This window comes from Oxyura jamaicensis, chromosome 6, assembly GCF_011077185.1.
Source record: "Oxyura jamaicensis isolate SHBP4307 breed ruddy duck chromosome 6, BPBGC_Ojam_1.0, whole genome shotgun sequence".
In the NCBI taxonomy this organism is placed as follows: domain Eukaryota; kingdom Metazoa; phylum Chordata; class Aves; order Anseriformes; family Anatidae; genus Oxyura; species Oxyura jamaicensis.
In genome coordinates, this window is record NC_048898.1 from 36,058,757 (window position 1) to 36,081,243 (window position 22,487).

The 22,487-nt window shown below is 37.5% G+C and overlaps 1 protein-coding gene across 11 annotated transcripts in view; it reads right to left on the minus strand.

Moving 5' to 3' along the window:
- The window catches only part of CFAP46 (cilia and flagella associated protein 46), an 83,387-nt gene extending 62,661 nt beyond the window's left edge, over positions 1 to 20,726 (minus strand). For 9 of the 11 annotated variants that reach the window (XR_004752133.1, XR_004752134.1, XR_004752135.1 and 6 more), the window contains exons 1-11: positions 20,498 to 20,726; positions 19,641 to 19,854; positions 18,582 to 18,713; positions 15,320 to 15,384; positions 14,613 to 14,777; positions 9,101 to 9,224; positions 8,239 to 8,333; positions 7,290 to 7,397; positions 6,229 to 6,328; positions 2,040 to 2,138; positions 1,292 to 1,482 (exon numbers count right to left, since the gene is read on the minus strand). Coding sequence is in view for 8 of the 11 variants with exons in the window: in XM_035330777.1 (XP_035186668.1) it covers positions 1,292 to 1,482; positions 2,040 to 2,138; positions 6,229 to 6,328; positions 7,290 to 7,397; positions 8,239 to 8,333; positions 9,101 to 9,224; positions 14,613 to 14,777; positions 15,320 to 15,384; positions 18,582 to 18,713; positions 19,641 to 19,820 (1,259 nt within the window). In the remaining 3 variants the exon portion in view is untranslated. The remainder of the gene's footprint in view (positions 1 to 1,291; positions 1,483 to 2,039; positions 2,139 to 6,228; positions 6,329 to 7,289; positions 7,398 to 8,238; positions 8,334 to 9,100; positions 9,225 to 14,612; positions 14,778 to 15,319; positions 15,385 to 18,581; positions 18,714 to 19,640; positions 19,855 to 20,497) is intronic. The other 2 variants (XM_035330776.1, XM_035330779.1) reach the window with 2 other exon arrangements.
- Positions 20,727 to 22,487: the final 1,761 nt, after the last annotated feature.

Consider the following 22,487-nt stretch of genomic DNA (forward strand, 5'->3'; position numbering starts at 1 on the left):
TAGATAGATAGATAGATAGATAGATAGATAGATAGATAGATAGATAGGTGAAAGCAATGTTAGGAAAAACAGAACAGAAGGAGGGTTTTTTCAGTGCCTCTAGGATATCAAATGTCCTGCAAAGAACTAATGTATGCCCACATTAGAGTAAAGCTGACTGAGCAGCAAGTATTGCCGTTATGCTGCTGACCAAAGCAGTTAGAATTAATGCCACAAGCAAAATAAAAACTAAGACAGACAAGTTCATAGAGACAAGTGAATTCATTCAGTCTTTAGTGATAATACCACCTCGTAGCTGAGGTTGAGTATACAGGATTTTCAGAAATATACCAATAACAAAAGCCAAAACTCCAACCACCAAAAATCAAATTTGCAAGCTTTTAGAGAGAAACTGTCGTTAATGAAACCTAGTAAAAATAACAAAGCCATGTATATTGATATTTCACTCTTTATATGGGAAGTGTTAAGGAACGCTTGCATAACAATACAGCAATACAAAACAGTGTGTTTTGTAAGTACATCTCCTCCTTCAGGCTTCTGTTTCCTCTTCATGCAACTGAAAGTTTACATTTTAAGGCCACTGAAAATATAGTCCTTACTTTGAAATACATTTATCACAAACCATCTACTGTTCTGCTTAAATGACAGATGGTGTCCATTGTAATAGTAGCTTTACAAAAGTTATGATCTTTGTTCTCACTAGTCAGTTCATGTAAAGGTCCAAATTTACTTAGGTTTTCTTGTTACACTCAGAGAAAAATGTAAAACTATTTAGGTGCTTATGACAAAGTAGAGCATAAATATAGAGATGTTGAGTACATCTAAAAATAATAAATTATTAAGCAAATAATAAATTTGCTTAACACTGCAGGTTTTTCAATTAAATACAAGTATCATGGAAGATACAAAAATAGTATTTTGCAAGCAGTGTCTCATTTGATATGTAATAGTGAAGTCGGGATGTATTTTTAAAGTAAAATTGTTTTTATCCAAAACCAAAAATGTTTTTATCCAAAAAAAAGTGGTGTTAGTAAAAGAACCTATATTCCAACACATTTACATGAATGGGACCAATACTTAAATGACTAATGAGGAAATGTACACAGTATATGCAGATGTTAACTTGTTACAAGCTAGTGCAAAAATTTTCAGACTCTTAACATCATGCAGTTTTAGTTTTTATGAGTTTGATGCCATGTTTAAATTGCTTAGTTCTTTATTATGATCTGTATTTTCAGTCATTAGAGCTTTCAAAGTAACTGATAAGAATGTACACAGCATAAAAAGCTACCTGTCAATCTCTTCAAGGACATCAGCAACTGCCATCAATGGTTTTCGCACATGTTGATGCAAATTTTGTTGTAGAAGTGGTAGACACAGATTCCACTGGGTTGTGCAAACAACCTGAATCACATCAGGATCTTCCAACTGAACTGCATGTTGCAAGGTTAACTCAAGACTTTTTATCAATTTCAGCTGAGCCTACACAAAAGAAAAATTGCTTAGCATATACCGCATTTAATGAATACATCTTCTTACATACTCTAAATTCTAAATTTAGGCTCCTACTTTTGATGCTCTAAATTATAACCAAGTCCACTGACTACATAAATCTAAAAAAAATCCTTCCCAGTGTGACAATTTGTCAGGAATAACCCAAATTTTTCGAAATAGGATTTGCATGAGATTGCCTTTAATATGCAATAATACACCTTCCATAAATGTAAAATATGAAAAAGATATACTATTGCCTTTGCATGCTTCAATGCTACCATCTTTACTCTTAGAAATTAATATATTATGAATCTTTATTATCAGACTGAAGACTTAAGAAAGGAATATGTGACTATTGTTTATTTCTCTGTTTTATTCCTGCCAGCCCAACTTCCTGCTTTCTTCTTGGAAGACCAATTAGAAAGAATAAAATGCTTAAAGCAATTTCTGATCAGTGTAATGGAATTAAGACACACAAGTCCAGTGCAGTTTGCATATTTCACAAACTAAGCCTTTTATTTTTCTCTCAAAGCTAAAGAACATACCTCAACAACTCCTTTGGTATAAGTCACAATTTCAGGGCCAAATTTTTGAATTTCATATTCACATTCCAGGCATTCTACTTCAATAAGTTTCCCTTGTTCCTATGAAGGATTGATACAAAATGCTTATTTTATTAATTAAAAAGGAATATGATTGAGACTAAAACCATGCAATTATGTTAATGCTGCATTGTAATACCTTTTTGAGAATCCAACTGTACTAGCTAATTTATTGAAACAATAAAAGAGGGATTAGAATTCATTATAGTATAGTGTTATTAAGATGGTATATTATTGGAATAAACAAGAGACAAGTGAGACAGTAATGAATAATCTTAATGGGTTGTGCAACTTGTAAGTGAAAAAAGGTCCGATTTTTAACACTTCAGGAAGAATCTGACTATCAAATCATACAAATTATATGATTGTATAATCTCAGATACATTGTATTTGGTTTTATATGGAGCAGTAGAAAAAGCCATGACAGCATCTCCATTCATTATTCCTTACCAACTGTTATCAAATCACTCATCATGACCTTTATTATCTTTATGTTTCCATGGTCCTGAAAAACTTCAGTGAACATAGAACTATCAGTATCATCCAAAATACATCAACATTTGGCAAAAGCCAAAGAACTGGAATTTTTCTCACAGCACCATAAAGGAATTACTGTAGTAATGATTCACAGCAATCTGAAGATAGTCTCTTTAACACCCAATAGTTCTAAGGGAGATGAGAAGGTTGATATATAATCATAGAATCATAGAAAAATTAAGGTTGGAAAAGACCTTCAAGATCATCTGGTCCAATCATTCCCCTACCACCGACGTCACCCCCTAAACCATGTCCCTAAGCACCACGTCCAACCTTTCCTTGAACACCCCCAGGAACAGTGATGTCACCACTTCCCTGGGCAACCTGTCCCAGTGCCTGACCACTCTTTCTAAGGAGTGTGTCCTAATTATTTTAACTGTTGAAGAGTAGTGTTCTTTGTCCAATTATTTGTTTTGATTGTCAAAGAGTATGGGCACAACATTTCCATTTTTCCACTCACCACGGACATCACCCGACTGCCAGGGCTTTTCAGCTATGATGGATAGAGGCTTGGCAACTCCATCAGCCAGTTCCCTCAGGACCCTGGTATTCATGTCATCAAGTCCCACAGACTCGTACCTGTTTAGATGCATCAGGTGGTCTAGAATGTGCTCTTCACTTACACTGGGTGGGACTTTGACGCCCCAGCCTCCATCTATGGGTTCAAGGAAATGAAAGACTTGGGAAGCCAGTCTACCAGTGCAGACAGAGGCAAAGAAGTTGTTGAGTACCTCAGCCTTATCCATGTCTGTCATTACCAATTATTCAGATATAGAAACTCACCCTTAATATAAGAAATTAGCCACCTATAATCACTTACACGCTACTATTTTCACCCCTCGGTCTATTTTAACAAATGTTAAAGGCGCATGGTGGCCCTTGGGGACTCCTCCTGTCACCCCAACACAGCAGCCTAAAGGAAGCTGGGTCCTCTCTTGTGCTCTTCCTCAAGGTTTTGTGCAGAAGGGATACCACCTCTCACACAAGGGCTGACAGATGGGAAAGAAGCATTCACACTTCTGAGAATCGGCAAGAGTTCTTTATTGCCGGGTGTTTGGTGGCTCCAAGCTAATGCTTGGGATGGAGCCTGAGCGACAAGAAGTGAGGAGGTCGCCAGGCCCTCCTGCAAAGCTGTTGGTGTTCTCTAATTGCACAGAGCAAAGACCTGCTGGGGTAGTCCCACATCTGATGTGGCCAAGGTGGATCCACTTCTATAGGTTCCTCCACCTCTTCTTGTGGACCCACCTCCATAGGCTCCATGGTGTTAGGCAGGACAAGCCAGTCCATGCCTTGGATTGCCCTCACAGGATGCCTTCCATCAGGAATATTTTCAGGCCAGGGTGCTGAACCAGGGGGTCGCCCAGTTCCACATTTAGGCCCCATGCCGCTGTCCAGTTCATTTCCAGGCATGGATTCAACACTGCCGTCTGTTTTACAGCCATGGCTGGGTCTCATGCTGTATTCTGGCTGATAGGCATGCCTCTGATCTCCACAGCTGTCTGCCTCATGCTCCCGCTTTTGCTCTACACCACCACTGCACCACTGGTTAGGCCCAGGCCTCCTGTCACTGTATGTTTGAGGGGCCGGCCTGTTCCCTGCATCGCTGTGGTGCCAATGATATGGCTGATACGTGTCTGTGGGCCGCGCACCAGATGTCCCCCGGGCACTGGTGTCTTTTGTGCCGGAGGTGCTTTCCCTCTGCCCATGACACATCTTCCTCTCATTAGCTGCCATCCTTCTTGGTGCTTCCTCAGACTGCTTCGCTGTCCTCACACTGAGGAGGGCTGCTGCTCGCCTTGCTCCTTCTCTAGCCTTCCTCCTGCCGCATACACTGGCTCTCAGAGGACCAAGTAGCTGAGCAAGTGGCGGGCCAGCTGCAGGGGAGCCTGTTTTATATAGACTGGGGCAAAGGAGGGGCAGTGGTGGCCACTGTGACCTCAGCAAGCCTCTGTGATGCCCAACATGAGTGGCCCAAAGGCAGCTGTACTGGAAGCAGCCTGGAAGATGCCCTCATGTGGAGGAAGGAGCAGGGCTGGGGGGGATGAGTGCCCCTTTTCTGGGGCTGGCTCCCCCGGGCCATTTGGCTTGCCAAAGAGGAAGGGTGCCCCATGCAATCCTACCTCAACCCATTTTTCTTCAGATCTCCAAGGGTTAGAATCTCTTGTTAACAAAAGAAATTACATGTACTGGAAGCAAGACTTCTCTACTGCTGCCACTGAAGGGTTACTTGCTGTTACTGTCTATAACAATATTGAAACTAAAACCTAATGAACCCTTGATCTAGAGAATTTAAACACATTCTAGGTGAATGTAATCTAAACACATTCTAGGTGAATGCTATTTAAACACATTCTAGGTGAATGCTATGTAACTGTGTACAACCTCAGACTTGTGGGAATTTTTCAGAAAAAAAAGCGGGGGGGTTGAGGCAGACATCTGGAATGAAAAATTTCATTTTGGATAAGTAAAATCTACATTACAAGTAACTCACAATAGGATCAGTACAACAGAAATATGGACTGGTATGTTTGGTAGTATTTGCCATTACAATTTCATTACATGTGCTCAAATATTTCAGGTAAGTAAGGACTTACATGGGCATTACAACACTATCAGGCACTTTTACATAATTTTTTTTTTCTGAAAAACATACTTGTTATCTGAATACAGTGGTGAACAGTGCTGCTTATCAATGGAGAAGGAAGTGAAAAAATTGCAGAGCTAGGTGGACATAAGAATCAAAAAAGGATATACACATTGAAAGACCAGTTATTACAGAGACCACACAAAATTTCCATCTAGGAATACATCTACAGTAGCATTATAATAAAAATACTACAGAAGAGTAAAAACTACTAAATCGCATCAAGCAACGCATCAAACAACAATTTTCTGGAAAAGGAAAATGAGTAATTCCTACCAGAAGAGACTGGGAATGGTACAGGAACACACATTATCAGAAGAGATTCACATAAAGGATCAAGGATTAGGGTACAATGTCTCTAGATTTCTCTTTCCAGTGAAGGAATAATACTGCTTAAGACCTACTTCCCAGAAAAAATAGCAATTTGGGGACTGTTTTCTGGCAAGCTTTTTCCATAATCATGCTTCAGACAAATGCAGTTTTCTCCTCAGCAAAATTAGAATTAATATGCAGCTCTGCAAGGTTGATATTGTATTCATTAAGACTAAAGTGAACATACAGAACATTAATTGCTTTTAGAGCTTACATCTAGGTGACTAATTACAATCTCAATGGGTAGACTAGTTAAATCTTCAAAACCTGCAGGCAACACTTAACATCCAATCAAAACATTCTACAGAAGACATTTACAAATATAGGCAGAAATTTACAGGTAACATTTATTTGCTGAAACTTTCCGTACTGCTCATTACCCTATACTATCTATACTCTACTTTCTGACCTTACGTCCTCTCTCTAGTTTAGGAATGTATTATTTATGCAAGTAATAATTATTTGTATTAATCAGTATATAAGCAATACAGAGAAGAAGACAGAAGAACCCAGAACCATCAGCATTAGTTTTAAAGTAGAATCATTGTAAAAAAAAAATCATTTCTAATTAATACTTACAGTAATGCCAGCTTTCTTCAAATCAAGTATACAGTCATGCGTAAGCTTAATGCAGTTTACTTTCACAGAAAAACGAGCCAATTCCAGGATCAAAGGAATTCTTCAAAAACAGAAAAACAACACTTCAGAGAATCTGACACTCCTCTTTAATGGAATCAGAAAAAAAACATTATATGAAACTAACTTTGTGCAATATATCTGAAACTCTTGGAGATATCTGAATATTAGAAGATGTGATTTTACCAGTAATGCTCACAGTCAGTAAGGAAAAAGATGGAAGTTGGTTGGATGAAAAATACAACAATTCAGCTATTCATGGAAAATAACTAGTATACTTCTAATATATTCCTGCAAAAATTGTTTCTGAATAACATAACACAATGAAGGATTAAATGTATGTGGCACAAAGGTGGTGAAATAGGAAATGGGTTAAATTGCAGGTAATTCTGCAAACGAATGCTGTCAACTGGCACACATCTTGAAACAGTCAAATGCAATGGTCAATTCTTTAAAAAATTGGAACACACTACTCTCATGGTAGGAGACTGTTCTGAATATTTTGCATCTCAGTAAATAACCAAATGAGTCCCACTGTCTGCACTAGAAGTAATAAGAAAACTGAGTATAATCAGAAAAGATTGAACTTCATATGCAAAAATGTAGTATTGCTTCCATATTTAACAGCTGTGATCTAACTACTAGAACAGAGTTTGGTTTTATCTGCATTTAAAATTACACTGAAGAACTGGGAAGGGTTCAAAGGAAAGCTAAAAATGAACTACAGCTTGAAAAGCACTTCCCAATTCAAAGACCTTTTAAAATTTCATTTTATCAATGAGACAAGTCTAAGGAAAGAACTAATGTTATACAAATGGCTATATGGAGGAAGATACTTAGTCTTGGGTTCTTTAATAGGGCATTTGTGTTTTTTTAAGATGACCTAAGCTTTAATGCATCAAAAACTATTTTGAGATCATACTCTTCAAGATTTTGTCACACTTTGGTGGAAGCAGCATCAGCTTCAGCATCAACTTTCAGGAGGCTTTGACAAGTAAACTCACTTCATACTGGCAACAGATGCTGGAGGTACATCATACTGTTTCAGAAGTTCATATAGAGAATACAGAGTTGCGGTGGCATCACTTGGAGATTCATTTGTGTCCCACTGCCTGCAGTATGTTAGGAATTGATCATTATTTATCACAGGAAATATTTCAATTTTTTAATTCAATAATAACTCTCCTAAATTCAGAGCAGATGGATCTTAGTCCAATATATTAGTGGATTATCTACACTATGACATATTAAAAATAAACAAATAAAATAAAAATGTCAGCAAAACTCAATTCAGTATACCAAGTAAGTTCCTCAGAGAACCAGATACAAAGCACAAAGAACAGAATATTCCAGAATAAGAATTAATATTTGAGTCTGTAAATTTTATTTCAAAGGCAAAGAAATATGGTGTGCAAAACTCCTTTCCCTTAATGTCAATATAAATTATTCCACTATGAAAAGAATTAGTACTTTTAAAAGTGGAACTGTTGAGACACTGTAAAAATCATGTGGAATTCTGTTACAGTCTAATTTTCAGAATTGCTTTCCTGTAAAATTTACAGTTTTAGAAAATACCATGCTTCCCATCCTTGTGATTCATCCATTATATTTCAGATGTGATTCCTCTTCTCTATCTTTACTTTCTTTTATATGACTTGTGTACCAAACCACAATCTGCTAGATACAAAAATGTCTTTTAATCTCTTGTAAATTCTTTCACTTGAGTCTGTCAGTACAACACACTATTCTACACATTCCCTAAGAATTCTCTCACCTGTTAGCTATGGCAGTTTTCTGGACAGGACTGAGATTCACTACTCAAGACTGTTTTCATTAGAGAAACTAATCATTGTAGTATGGTCTTCTACTGGCATACGAGATATCAGAACCAGACTCTACTTCTGTAATATCAAGTAACAAAATCCAAGTGAAAGGATACAGTTTAGTACTCACGCTTTTATCATTTGCATTTTATAAATCACTGACAAATGGATGGAATTTTTTATTTCCTTCTCTATCTGGGAAATATCCATTAGTTTGTGGCATACCTATAAAATAATAATTTCATTATTAATCAACTAAATAAGCCAATGAAGGACAGACACTCAACAGGGCTAAAATAAATCATGTATGTTGATTGTAGGCTTTAAGGGCAATGGACTTTAATGGATGTTATGGGCAATGAAATTACTATGATAATCTAAGTTGTTTTGCATACAAACCACTTAGTAAAGCTATATTAATTTTCACATCCTGAGGATCAGAAGTATTAGTAGAAATCTAAATCTGGAACTATTATCTGAGTTAGATTTCTAATTAATCCATTTTTTAGAACATTCTGATAACACTCGTTCTGAAATCATCTCATCCAGATAAGGGCCATTAGACTTATTCAAATGTAACTGCAACTGTAAATTAAATATAACAATGTACTGTAGTTACTTCAATTTATCTGTAGAGTTACATATTACACATGTAACATCATTTCTTCTGACTCCCTGAAACTGACAATATATAGCAATCAATAATGATTACTTAAATTGTAATGGAACACTACATTTTGTAGGACTTGATTATGCTGTCATTAAAGCACCCAATAGTATAGATCATACTTCTGTAGCTCTGCTGATAAAATACAAACAATAAATACAAACAAAAAATACAAACAATAAAAATATCTGCTTATCTGGTATATCATTTGTTAGTTCACAACATTTAAGTACAGGAAATAAAATACTTATATATAACAAAGATGTTAATAAATGTAGAGAAAGCTCCTGTCTTACTGGGAATTTTAAATATTTTACAGCATTACCATTAAAGAAAATATTTTAGAGTATTTATCTGGAACATTTTCCTTAATAAAGACTGCTGCAGTAGATGAAAACTCTTTTGCTTCTTTCAGTTTTGAAGCATCGAGGAGGCACTCAAGTAAATTTCTGCAGATTAAATAAATATTTGTATTAAACATTTATCAATGTTTTCTGAAACAATTCTTATTCATATTTTTTCAAGAGATTCTTTATATTCAACGTACCACTCTTAAATGTAGTACAATCAATTAGTGCTATAAAGCATTGACTGAACAAAGAGAACTTCTAACTTTTATGCATTTGTTTCTTCCAGAAAATACACAGCTCTTAATATCCATTTATTACAGATCACAAAAATAATCTTGGAAAATGAGATTTTTCTGAACACTCTGCACAACAGGACACCTGGAATTAAAATAATCAATGATTAACACTGCATGAAGGAAAAAAATAAATAAAAAGGTGAGCTGCATTCTATGGTTCTCCCTTAACTACTGGAAAGGCTAGTATTTCAAAGTCATCTAGTAATAGAGAACCCATATATGCTGGAAACTTCAATTTATCTACTGGATTTTCAATCCTTCATCTGTTTTCACTGAAAAAGAGCCTGTGGCTTCATAAAATAAATAATAACAATACCATAGAAATAATAGTAAATTATTCCATAAAAATATAAAAATACAAATATAAGAAAAAATAAGAGTTACCATTAGTTTCATAACACAAATTCATTGTGCATTTGCTAATTCTCATCGACACCTCAGCAAGATTATGTATTTTATTAAAAAAACTGTAATGTATTCTATATAACCTTTAGTGTATAACTTGAAATGTTTTGATTTTTTATTTCCCTTCAGTTTCAACTTAGAAAGAAAACACAAAAAATGCTACACAGCAATAAACTATCAAGTCATAGATCAAAGAAATAGAAAAGTTCACAAAGAGAAAGTTAAACACTGTGGTAGAAGTGTATCAAGAACTGGAAATGGTCTGTAGATTAGCAGAACCAAACATCTCTAAAGAAAGCTTTTCTGATCTTGAAAAATTACATAGACACTCTATTTTGCACATAAAACTGTTTCTCTCAGTTATTTGTAAAGGCATCTCAGTGTTTATGATCCAGATTTACTCCAAGACAATGAGAGAATCCAAGACAATGATGTAACAATTCATCATTGTTAATTGATATTGTTATGTCATTAGTAATAATGGGTAATAATGTGAATTGTTACCAGAGTACCAATAGTGCACAGTTTTTGGAATTTTTTTGTTGTTGTTGTTCGGTTGTTTGTTTGTAACACTTCCATTTGTATCTTGTTTAGTAACAAAAAACAACCTGATTCTTTGTTCAGTTCTAGAACCAAAACAATCAATGGCAAATTAATTTAATATCAGAATCAGGCATTATATAAATATCAATTTCTAACTTTCTGTTTTCCTTATAGTCTTTAAGCTGAGACTCTGCATGCTTTGCTTCAGTCTTCACCAAAAAAACTCCCATGCCTCAGTGCATGGTGAAACCATTCAAACAGCTTAAGAGCAGATCTACTGAAATGGACTGGGGGTCCTGGTGGACAGAAAGATACACACCAGCCAGCAGTGATGTCTGGCAGCAAAGGCTGCCAACAGCATGTTGGAGCATAGACAGCAGCCGGTCATGTCACTGAGAGGATGGTCCCAGGCTCTTTACTAAGGTGTGCGTCAGGAGAGCAAGAGAGAATGAGTGTACACTGCAACTAGGAGACTTCAGTGTGGGTCTAAAGAAAAACCTTCTCCCCGTGAGGGCAGTGAAGCAGAGCTACTTCAGCTCAGAGCGGTTTTGCAGTCTCCAGTCTTGACAGTTTCTAGATGCAACTGATTAAAACCTGAACATGAACCCTGAGCTGAGTCTTCTGAGCAGGCGGTTGGATTGCGCATGTCCTGAGGTCCCTTTTTCCACCTGAATTGTCTTGCAATCTTAAAGTATATGCTTTTTTTCTATAGACGATATCTGTCAGGTTTTTGTTTTGTTTTGTTTTTGAAGCAACATAGTAACTATGTAATGGACTTCTCCCAAACTTTTGGAATAGCTTGTAAAAAAAGATACCTTTACCCTTGTTTCAGTTCCGCTGTGTTTTCCAAATTTCAAAGCTTCATATTACCTATGTTTTTCTGCTCAACCAACATTATTTTTTTATTTATTTTTATGAGGGTTTTGCATATAATTTGACATTTCTTTTGTTGAAATTGAATACCAAAGACTCAATAGCATGACTAAGCTTCTAATACTGCTTTTCTTTAGTGATCATAGACTTTAATGAATTTCTTAGCCAACATGTGCTGCTCAGTCCAGAAATATCTGCTCTTATTAGCAAAAACTTCAAAGTATCTAACAGATAGCTTTTGTTCTTAAAATGTGTATCTCAGTAAAATCCAAATTGCAATCAGCATGCAAATCAGATGATATCAGTTCAGATGCTTTAAAATTAAAATTTATTTTAGAAGAACCTTACATACAAAAACAAGTGAAATTCTGCTAAAAGATCTGACTCTGAATATCATATCTTTAAATCTACAGCTATATTTAAACAAAAGTAACATTTCAGATCCTCAATTTTGCCTAACTTGTAATTATAAAATTTCCTCTTCTTAGTGATTAGCTGTCAGAGACACTGAGCACATTGTATTAGTATGTTACTACAATCTTATTTACCATACTTCTCAATTTACGCAGCACAGCTTCCCCGTTCACTTCTAAGTCAAGAAATAAGTCATTCAGGTCTTCAAGTTAGATGAATTAAAATGACTCAACAATCTAGGCACACCCATAATTTATACAGTTATACCTTCAAAAGAAACCAGTATCAGTCTTAAATACGTGTAGCTGCTCTAAGAAACAACACACACTGACCCTAACAGCTATCGAATATATTGTTCTAAGACGCATGAGCAGGACAGACTAGATGATGTTGAGAGACCCCTCCCCTTCAACTGTTCAGTGATTCTGTGAAGATGGGAGAAGAACCAATGGCCTTTCATGGAGGAACCATATGCTTTGGTATAAATGTATGCATTGTTATAAACTAGGACTGTTACCTCAAGCAATTTAGTCAACCTCTACACTTTGATTCTAAAGAATTAAAGGAGAAATAATCTTTTAACCAGGATCCCACACTTATTAGAAAAATAGTTTCCAAAACCCTCTAGCCCATCTGAAAAAAAATTCCTTCACACATAATTTTTCTTAGCAGAAGTGACTAGGTTTATACATAAAAATGTTTTATTTCTACCATCTGAACAACCAATTGATGATGTCTGAAAAGTAAGATTTATGATGAGCAGCTATTGGAACTGAGGTTGTTTAATCTGGGGCAATGAAGGCTGAGGGGAGATCACATCGCTCTATGCAACTACCTCAAAGGGAAGTGTCAGCCTCATTTTTCAGATGACAAGTCACAAGACATGAGGAAACAGCTTCAAGTTGCACCAGGGGAGGTTTAGATTTGGTATCAGGAAGCATTTCTTCATGGAGAGGGTGCTTAGGAATTGAAGTGGACTGCCAAGGGAAGTAGTGGATTTCCCATCCCTAGAGGCCTTTAAGAAAGATGTGGACATGGCACTGAGTGACTCAGTTCAGTGATGAAACACTTTTGACAGCTGGACTTGATCATGAGGGTCTTTTCCAACCTAAATGATTGTATGGTGTCATCATATATACACTGTTCCATACACAAAGGGAAGTCAGATTGACACCACTCACTACTCAAATAAGAAAAAGAACTTTCCCACAGATAGTGATAAGTGTTTATAACATACCTTTCTGTTATTCCTAATATGGAAAAAAAATATTTGAATGCAATGTATCAAAAAGTAGTAATTACTTCAGTCTCTTAAAAACAGCAGCTATAGCAGAAAGTAACAACATATTATTTAAAAACCCTGTGATTCTATCTGTATTTTAAAATGACATTTAATCAAATTGTATTTTTCACTGTCTTCTACAAGCAATAAGGATTTTTCAGTCACACTTAATAAGATTGTCCTTAAAATGAAACTACCTTTGATTGTCCTTGAAACTACCATGTACTTCTTCAGCCACAAACTGTCTTCAGTGAAAACCTCTGATTAGAGCTAATTATTTAATTCAGTGTAAATTATACTACACTCACATCTTAACACTACAAATGTAGAAAAAGCTAGGTATTTCCTGAATAGAATATGAAAGCAGCTAACAAATTTCAGTTACAACATAGATGTAAACGAGACAGTAACACATTTTTATCCAACCCTGGATTACTAATCTCCTCCCTAAAAATTATTAGACTTCTATTTTTTTTTTTTTTTTTTTTTTTTGCATAAAGCTTAAAGATATTCTCTGAATTCACCCTGTTGGGAGGTTTAATTCTCAAAAATGCACTAATTACCAGAAAGAAAACCTGCCAGTTTAAAACTTAGCAGCCTTGTTTATGCAAGTTTCTCTTTCACATAACTTTTGGACTTCTGTTTGTCATAAGACTCGTTAAAAAAAAAAGACCTATTTCATTTATACTTTGAAACATTAGGCCAAGAAGTTTATTCAAATTGGTAGGAGTAGCTTTTAATTTAATATTGAAGAAAACTACATATAATGCTAATTAGAAAGGATAAGGCTTGATCTGAACTGATTACATTATTAAGAATCATATAGAACCAAATAGAACTTAAAACATGAGACTAACAACATGAAAAAAAAAAAAATCACTACTGGTGATGACTCATCTCTGTTTTATTAATGTTGCCTTTCCAATATATTTATTCTGCTCACTGAACTTATTTTTCTTAAAGTTTCATTTCAACATACAGCTATAGACTAACAAGAGAAAATATGGTAAGAAAGATAACTAAGATTAAGATACATATATAATCTTCAGAATGAAGAAGTAAATTAGAAGATACGCTCTCACAGCCTTACCAGGCTGTTTCTTTCTCATCAGGTATCAGAGGATAGAAGAGGTCTTTGATTATCTATTTAAACATTATGTTTCCTTACCTGAAGAAAAAGGTTCCTAAAGAAAACTGGAGTTTGTATTTCTCCTCACTTCAAAGGACTACACATAAGCAATGTGTCAAACACTACATCTGAAATGACTGTGACAGTTCAGATAGGACTTCGGGTCTGACTGCATCTGCTACTAACATTTTAACCGCAAAGTCAATATTAAAAGGAAGAATTACGTGTGTATTTATATATTGTTAAAAAGTTATAAATTACAATTCCCAGGGTGGTGAAGCATTGGGATGGGTAGTGGCCAAGGTAGTGGGGGAGTTCCCTAACCCTGGAGGGCATTAAAAGATGTGTGGACGTGGCACTAAGGGACATATTATAGTGATGGGACTCAGTAGGCCAGGTTGACAGTTGGATTGATGATTTCAAAGGTGTTTTCCAACCTAAATGATTCTGTAATAAAATAAACATTATTAAAAACTACCTAAGGTGGCAGCCACATGCACAAAAGCACTACAGAATACCCATATGGAAATTACAGTTAAACTTACATCATGAGTTCTGCTCTCCATTCACTGTCTGGCTCTTCAGTTTGGTTTAATGCTTTAACAATCTGAGACAAGCTGGGAACAAGGTAACAGTGGAATCCAGGCTTAAGATATGGTCTCACAAATTGCCAATAAAGAACTGAGGCATTATATACCAAAAAATAGTATCTGAAAAAAAGAAGAATCAAGAATGGAGGATTTCATGTACTTAGATTAACATGAAACTACAGAGTAAGAGTTTTAAGACACTCCTAAGAAATAAAAATTTGAACTTTTCCTACTGAAGTTCCTGAATTAACCTTGACTCAGAACTTTGAGCACATGTACAGCATAGGAAGAGTAAGACAACTCTTAAGACTACACTTTACCCAGTAATTAACTACTTAAAATAAGCTAAAATGGTGCTCTCCTCCTCCAAAGCATAAATATAAAAGGGGGAGAAAAGCCCTGAGATACCTACCAGGTTTAAACAGTCTGATTCATCCTGTTTATTTAATACTGTTACAGTATTCCTATACTGTCACAGCATGCACAGTAGTTAAATAAATAAAGTAACAAAATGGAAGGGAAATCCACCAAGGAAAAAAAAAAAAAAAAAAAAAAAAAAACTATCTAGTGGAAAGCTGAGACAAACAGCTATGGAAACCTAACTCACTAACATCTCCAGAGATTTAAAGAGTAAATACTAAAATACTATCAGGAGGTCCTACCTTCGATCATGTGTTGCAAAATCTATTGCTTTCATAAAAAACAGCACAAACTTTTCAAATGCTTCCTAAAATAGAGCAAACATGATTTAGGAAATTTGTACATAGTCTTTATAAATCACCAATACATTATTTTCATATTTCAATATGTTCATGTCTCATCATGTTTATTTTCAGACCATTCTCAAATAAAACATGTTGTCATAATAACTTGTTGCCATACACCAGAATAACTAAAAAACAGTAGCATTGCCTATTACCATGCCTGGTGGATTTCAAAATTTCAGACTATTTTTTCTTTAATTTCTGCCAAAGTTTAACCATTAGGACTGAAATTGTCCAAAGCTGTAAAGTTGGGTCCTTTTAAATTTTTCAGCAAAGAAAGCTCAGAAATTTCCAACAGGAAAGCCAGGAAAAAATACTGGTTTGTGACATTAAAAAAATCAGGTATCATTTTCTTTGGAAAAGTTCCAAGATGACATAATCATAATCATTTGTCAACTGAATGCTGTCAGGCATGTTCTTTTAATCAACAATGCTGCTGAAAAGCAGCTTTTCAGGAAAAACAAGCAAACAAAACCACATAAAACAGGGGGCCTGGTGGATACCAGCTTGAACATAAGCCAGCAACTTATGCAAGTGAGTTTGCAGCAAAGGTGGCGAGCATTATCCTGGGCTGCATAAGGACAAGTGTCACCAGCAGGTTGAGGGAGGTGACCCTTCCCCTCTGTTTTGCACTGGTGAGACCACACTTGGAGAGCTGGGTCCAGTTGTGGGCTTCCACAGGACAAGAGAGATATGGACATACTGAAAAGAGTCCAGGGAAGCACCACAAATAGGGTCTATAAGGGCCTGGAGCATCTCACCTATAAGGAAAGGCTGAGAGAGCTGGGACTGCTAAGCATGGAGAAAAGAAGGCTCAGAGGATCTTATCAGTGCATACAAATTACTGAAGGGAGGGTGCAAAAAAGATGGATCCAGGTTTTTTTCAGTAGTGTCCAGCAACACGACAGGAGGCAATGGGCACAAACTGAAATACAGGAGGTTTCCTCCGAACACAGGACACCACTTTTCTATTGTGAGTGTGACTGAGCACTGGCAGAGGTTGCCCAGAGAAGTTGTAGAGTCACGATCTCTGTGAGATATTCAAAAGCTGTCTGGACTTGGTCCTGGAAAACCACCTCTGTGTGGCCCTGCTTGGAGCAGATGACCTCCATAGGTCCCCTCCAGCCTTTACCATTCTATACTTTCTTTGAAACAGCAGTCAAATCCAGTAAGCTGCAAATCAATTTTCAATTTATATATGTGTTCAATTATGTTTCACATTTTAGGTATAACATTCCTTTAAGTTTCCACATAGAGTGAGCTTGCTTCCACATGGACTGAGCAAGACTTTCCCAAGAACTGCAAAAAGCTATACTGAACAGCTTTCTACCGACCTAAGAGGTCCTCTCAGTGGTTTATCTCTCACAGCCATTCAGCACCAAAGTGATCAGGCTAGGACAGGGAAAAAGTAAAGAAAGTAGAGATAAGGAACCTAAAGAGCTTGATAACAGGATGGGATTCTTGTAAAATTAAATGTATATTGATAGCACAAATGATGACAGGAAGGAACGCAGGGTTTAGAGAAGACTAGAACTAACTGAAGAGAATGTGGCTGAGAAACATAGACAGAAGCAAAAGCATATGGTGGAAAGCAAAGGTAAAAGAGGAATAGAAATCTGGTGAAGAAGAATAAGATGGGGAGAAACTAGAATTTGGGAACATAAGGAACGGATTTTTGAAAGTCTGTGAGAAAGACACAGTGGAAGGGGAAAAGCAGAAGTGGAACTGGGTGGGCAAGAAAGGGATGATGCCAAAGGGCTCTGTATAGTGTGACAAAACATAATAAAACTCTAGGAGAGATGAGACTGATTTACTGGATTCTGGGACTGGTATAAGAAGGTTACTGAGCAATGAGTGGAAACTGCCCAGATAAAGGGAAAAACAGGACCAAGAGCCTGAGAGGTTACAGATTTGAAAGTAGAAAAGTCACAACTGGTGCATAAGAATGTAAGAGTCTTAGTTGACTAACAAGGTTTTCCCAGGATGTAAACCAAAAGTAAGGACGATTTCATCTGGTTTCTAAATGAATGATTACTAGTGGTAGACCATGTGCAGTTGTGCCACTCACGCTTTCATAAATGACCTTAGGAACACAGCAGTGAACAATCCTCACAACTGACAAAAAGTGTACCTTAAAAGCACATTAGAACACATGGCACAAGGGAGCCACAGCTGGGATTGCACATGCATGAATGGTTCTGAACTTCTATCAAATTGACAAGAGCAAAGAAGAAAACAGCAAAATTTGGCTGACATTTATAGAACATCACAGAACAGTTTGATTAATTTAGAAAGATAATACATGTGCTCTGAGAAGGCAAAGAAAGCACAGATACCGTGTTAGGGAAAAGTATCTAGCTTGAAAGGTAGTTCAAAAACATTATTAAAATAAGCTATGAGACTATCCGTCAGAGAGATTTGTGAATGCAAATTACACAAATGCTTAACACCTGCTAAAGCCATTTCAGATCAGAGCTTGGGTAAGAAATTGTCAAAGCTAAGTGACAACAGTATAAGGAACAGTGAGATACTGAAGACACAAAATAGGTCCAACTCCATCTGAAATTCAGGAGGTAAGACATGCTCATTATGTACAGAGTGTAACCAAATACTAGCACAAAGGAGCATTTAGAAGCAGAAGTATACTACTGAGTTGCTACCAGAAAGTTTAATCTCTCATTTCAAAAAGCCACATCCAAAGCACTACATTGAAAGGCTGATCAGTAGCCGCAACACTGTGCCGCAGAAGAGAGAAATGAACTGGATGACCTCTCTGAGGTACCTCTAGTACCTTTAGTGTATTTTTGAATGAAACATTTTGCAACTGTTTTTCTGCTTACAATAAATTTGATCTGAAAATATCATATTGATTTAATAGTGAAAAAGTTAACTTTGAAATTATTGACCTTCTGAAAAACCTTCCAAGTGTTGACATTTTTTCCTGAACATATTTGCAATATTAGTTCAATTCAGCTGATAGCTTTGTTTACTCCCAAATCACACGTTAATGTACTTCCATTTGATTTTTCCCAGAGTTCTGTTGACTGACCTTTGTATATTTTAAATGACTGAAAGCTTTGCATTAAAAGCAATACATAAAAACCTAGAATGAATACTCTTAAGATTAACTTAATATAATACAACCTTCATCATTTCTTACCAAATTATCTGTAGAGAGTGGAGTGTGCAACTGTCCTTGGCACAAATATGCTCTACCAATAAACTGGTTTACAGGATATCTTCCTTTAAAATACATCTGTAGACAGTCACTGCTAATTTGCAGATATCCCAGCTAAGAGGAAAAAAAAAATAATAAAAAAATTAAATGCATACCTATTCAAACTGTGTAGCATATAACAGCATTATCAGTATGCAAACAATATACCATAAAGTTGCATTCCACAAGGCCATTAAGTTTTATTAAAATTTAAAGGTAGAATTTTTGTCATTCCAAACGCTTAAAACTGTTTCCTTTATTTAATTCAGCTCCTGTATCACTTAGTCATAGAACCCCTTACAGTATACAAAAAAAGTTTCCTTTTTTAGCAGCCATTAATACAATTAAGATAAAAGCAAAGTTTCTTGTATGATTAAAAATTTAAAAAGTATGTATATTAGCCTGTGGGATTTTGCATGGATGTCAGTGCTGCATCTCTATTTTCAGACAACAGAACAAACTTGGGTGTCTTGCTGCTTGGAAAAATAGAAATTACTCTATTAGAAACTACGTCTGCTTCAATTCCAATCACTTATACCCATGGATTGAGAATTAAAAAATACTACGAAATTAAGAACCTCTACCATATGTTATGGAAGTCAGCTCAAAAAGCAACAGTTTTTCATAATTAGAATGCAACTCTTCCTTCTTTTGGTCCACTAGGGACCACTCATAAAGAGATTATCTTTAAACATAACCGAAGTGTTAATGTTTGTTGTTGACAACAAGAAAAAAAAAAAAAAACACATGGAAAACTATTTCATATTACAATGGTATGTTTTATATATTTTGGACTAATTATAAACTTTATAAACCACAGGTTACTGATTGATTATAAAGAAGTGATGATTCAGGGAAGAGGCTGAGTTTTAACAAGGAATGCATGCTTATACAATTGCTCAGCAAAAAGGAAAGTAATATTTAAGTAATAATTTTAACAACTCTAAATACAATATTTATTTATTTATTATTCAACACAGATAAACTAACTAAATTACAAACCTGAAATGCCTGTTCAGCACACAGAACATATAAGTCTGTGCTTAAGTTATCTGATGAGTGAAGTGCAGATCTTCCTTGACAGGCTGATTTGATCAAATCATAAGCATCCTTCAAAGCTTGAACATCTAAAGTTACAGATAATTTATGATTCAAGGTGGAACAATAGACATGTAATTGCATTATTTCAGATCAACTATGTAACACCCTCTTCCTCCTTTAAAGAAAGAAATTACCACAGAATCACAAAATGGATGGATTAGCAAGGACCTTACAGCCCAACCTGGTCCCCCCCCCCGCCATGGGCAGGCCCCCTGCCCCCAGCGCAGGCTGCTCAAATCCCCCCAGCCTGGCCTTGGGCACTGCCAGGGATGGGGCACCCACAGCTCCTCTGGGCAATTCTGAATTCCCCAGAGGTTTTAATTAGGAATTGCCCCCAAATTATGACTGTTTAGGGAAAAAAGGTCAAGCAAATGTCGTTCAAAGTCAGCAACTGTTGTAATATGAAGCATTAACAACGCTGGTGCAGTTTAAAATCACTGATGTAAGCAAACAAAGTAAATCACTTTGATGGTCTTAATTGCAACTCGCTGGACCCAAGAATACGTCCTGCTGACATAACAACTCGGGATTGGGTCCGTAAGGCTGCTTGATGCAGTAAGTTTGACTGGGAGAAGATCAGGCTAAGAAGCACAATCAGGCTAAGAAGCACAAGCGTTCAGGAAAGAAGCACAAGCGTTCATGAAAGAAAAAAAAAAAAAAAAAAAAAAAAAAAAAAAAAACACGATTTCTGCACATTCGGAACAGGCGCACATTCCGCGGTGCCCGCGGTGCGGGGCCGCAGCCTGACACCCCCTCACCTCGGCGGTTCCGCGCGGCCAGGAGCCGCTCGCGGACGGCCACGTCCATGTCGCCCCTCCCGCCGCTCTGCCAGGCTCGCCGGAGCCGTTTGCCGAGGAGTTCTTCCGAGAGCTTCCCCGCACAACCGGGAGAGCAGCCAGGGAAAGGCGGGCGTCCGCCCGCCCGACAGCCCCCGCCTGCCCCGGCGGCCCCGCCGCGCCGCCTCCCTGTGGCCGGCCGCCGTTGCCCGCGCGGGCCTCTGCCGCCGCGCGCCGTAGCAACGCTCCCGCCGCGCGCGCCGTAGCAACGCTCCCGCCGCGCGCGCCGTAGCAACGCTCCCGCCGCGCGCGCCGGAGCAACTGTTCCCCCCCCCCCCCCCCACCGTGGGAGAGCGGTGGCGGGCGCGGGCCCTGCCGGCGGTGCGGGCCGTTTCTCGGGGAAGGTGACGGCTGCTGCAGCGTACGCCGTGGCAGAGATCCCATACACTCCGTGAAAACAAATGCTCTCAAGCTTTTAATGCACGCTCACTGCCGCACACACGCTGTATGAAATCACTGCGCAAGCGGCTTCAGGTTAACAGGAGCAACGACCGATAGCTTTCTGTAAGTAGAAGTACTGCTGAGAAGCACTATCACCAGTAATTTTGGTCGCTGTTTATAGAGCTTCCAACGTGAAACCTTTTGAAATAGGCCACCAGTGACTGCAGCTTCGGGCTGGAGGAGAATGAAGCGCTGAGCAACGTTTGGGTCGTATCAGCCCACACAGAAGGAAGCCGCAGGCTACAAACAGTTATCTTCCAAAACTCGAGGCTTTTGCATCTTTACAGTAATTTCACAGGATGCCAGCCAAGAACAATTTTATTATTAAAAAAATAAACCTTCAGAGAACAACAGTCCAGAAAAGATACAGTCAGAACAACACAAAACAAACAACAAAGCACAGGAAAAAAAATCTGTAAGTTCCCTGGATGTGCTGCCGTCTGGCAGACCCAGAAGCACTGAGGCCGCTGTGTTCTCTCTCCCTCCAGCTGCTGAGATGTGGCGCGCTGTGATGCAGAACACTGGTGTCGTGAAAACAATATATGGGCTTAAATGTGTAAATCCAACATTTAAACGTAAACCCTTTGCACTTTAAGCTAAATTGAAATTCTGCAGTGGTAGGATGTTGCAGCCCTGAGAAGACAGAACACATCGTGCTGAAGGATGGCACCGCTATTAAGTTTGCAAAGACACTTCTTGCAGTCATCCATATCTGAATTGTGAGGGGCCAGTAGGGTGAAAACCGATAAAAACAGTAAGTGCGCCAAACTCTTACGCTTCAGGCCCAGCTACTGAGTAAGTGACACATAATTGTACATTTCAAGATAGTAGACCTTTCAGTTTATGAAGCGCTGGAAACATTACAAATATATTCAAGAACCTGGAAATAATTCAGCTTTAGACAACTTCCTATTCTCTAGCTGTTCTCCAGCCTACTCCTGACCACACAGCCCATCAAAAAGAATAAACTGCCTTGCTTGTACAAATGTTAATAAACAAGAACAAAACTCATGAGACAAACAAAGACTCTGTGCCCTTGTGTATTACAAAATCCTTCAAACTCACTGTTGCTGATCCCCATACACCTGCGTGCAGGGTAGCCCTCCTCTTTTGGATCGTGGCGAATGGCAAGTCACAGTAAGCCTAACTACCATAACTACCTAGCGTAACTACACAGACCTGTGTACCTGTCTCATAGAATCACGAGACAGCTTTAGGCAGGTGAAGAAAGAAAACCCTGTAGCGAATTTGTGGCAATTTCTGAGGCAGAAAGCAATATGTAGGTCTACGTAGGTATTTGCCCTATACTGGGGCAAATTCTTATCCCAGTGAAATTGACAGCAACATTAATACCCTCTGCTTATTTTGAATTGTTTTTCCACTGTCAACCCTAACGTAACGAAAAAACAAAACAAAACAAAACAAAAACAAACAAACAAACAAACAAACAAAACAAAAAAAAAAAAAAAAA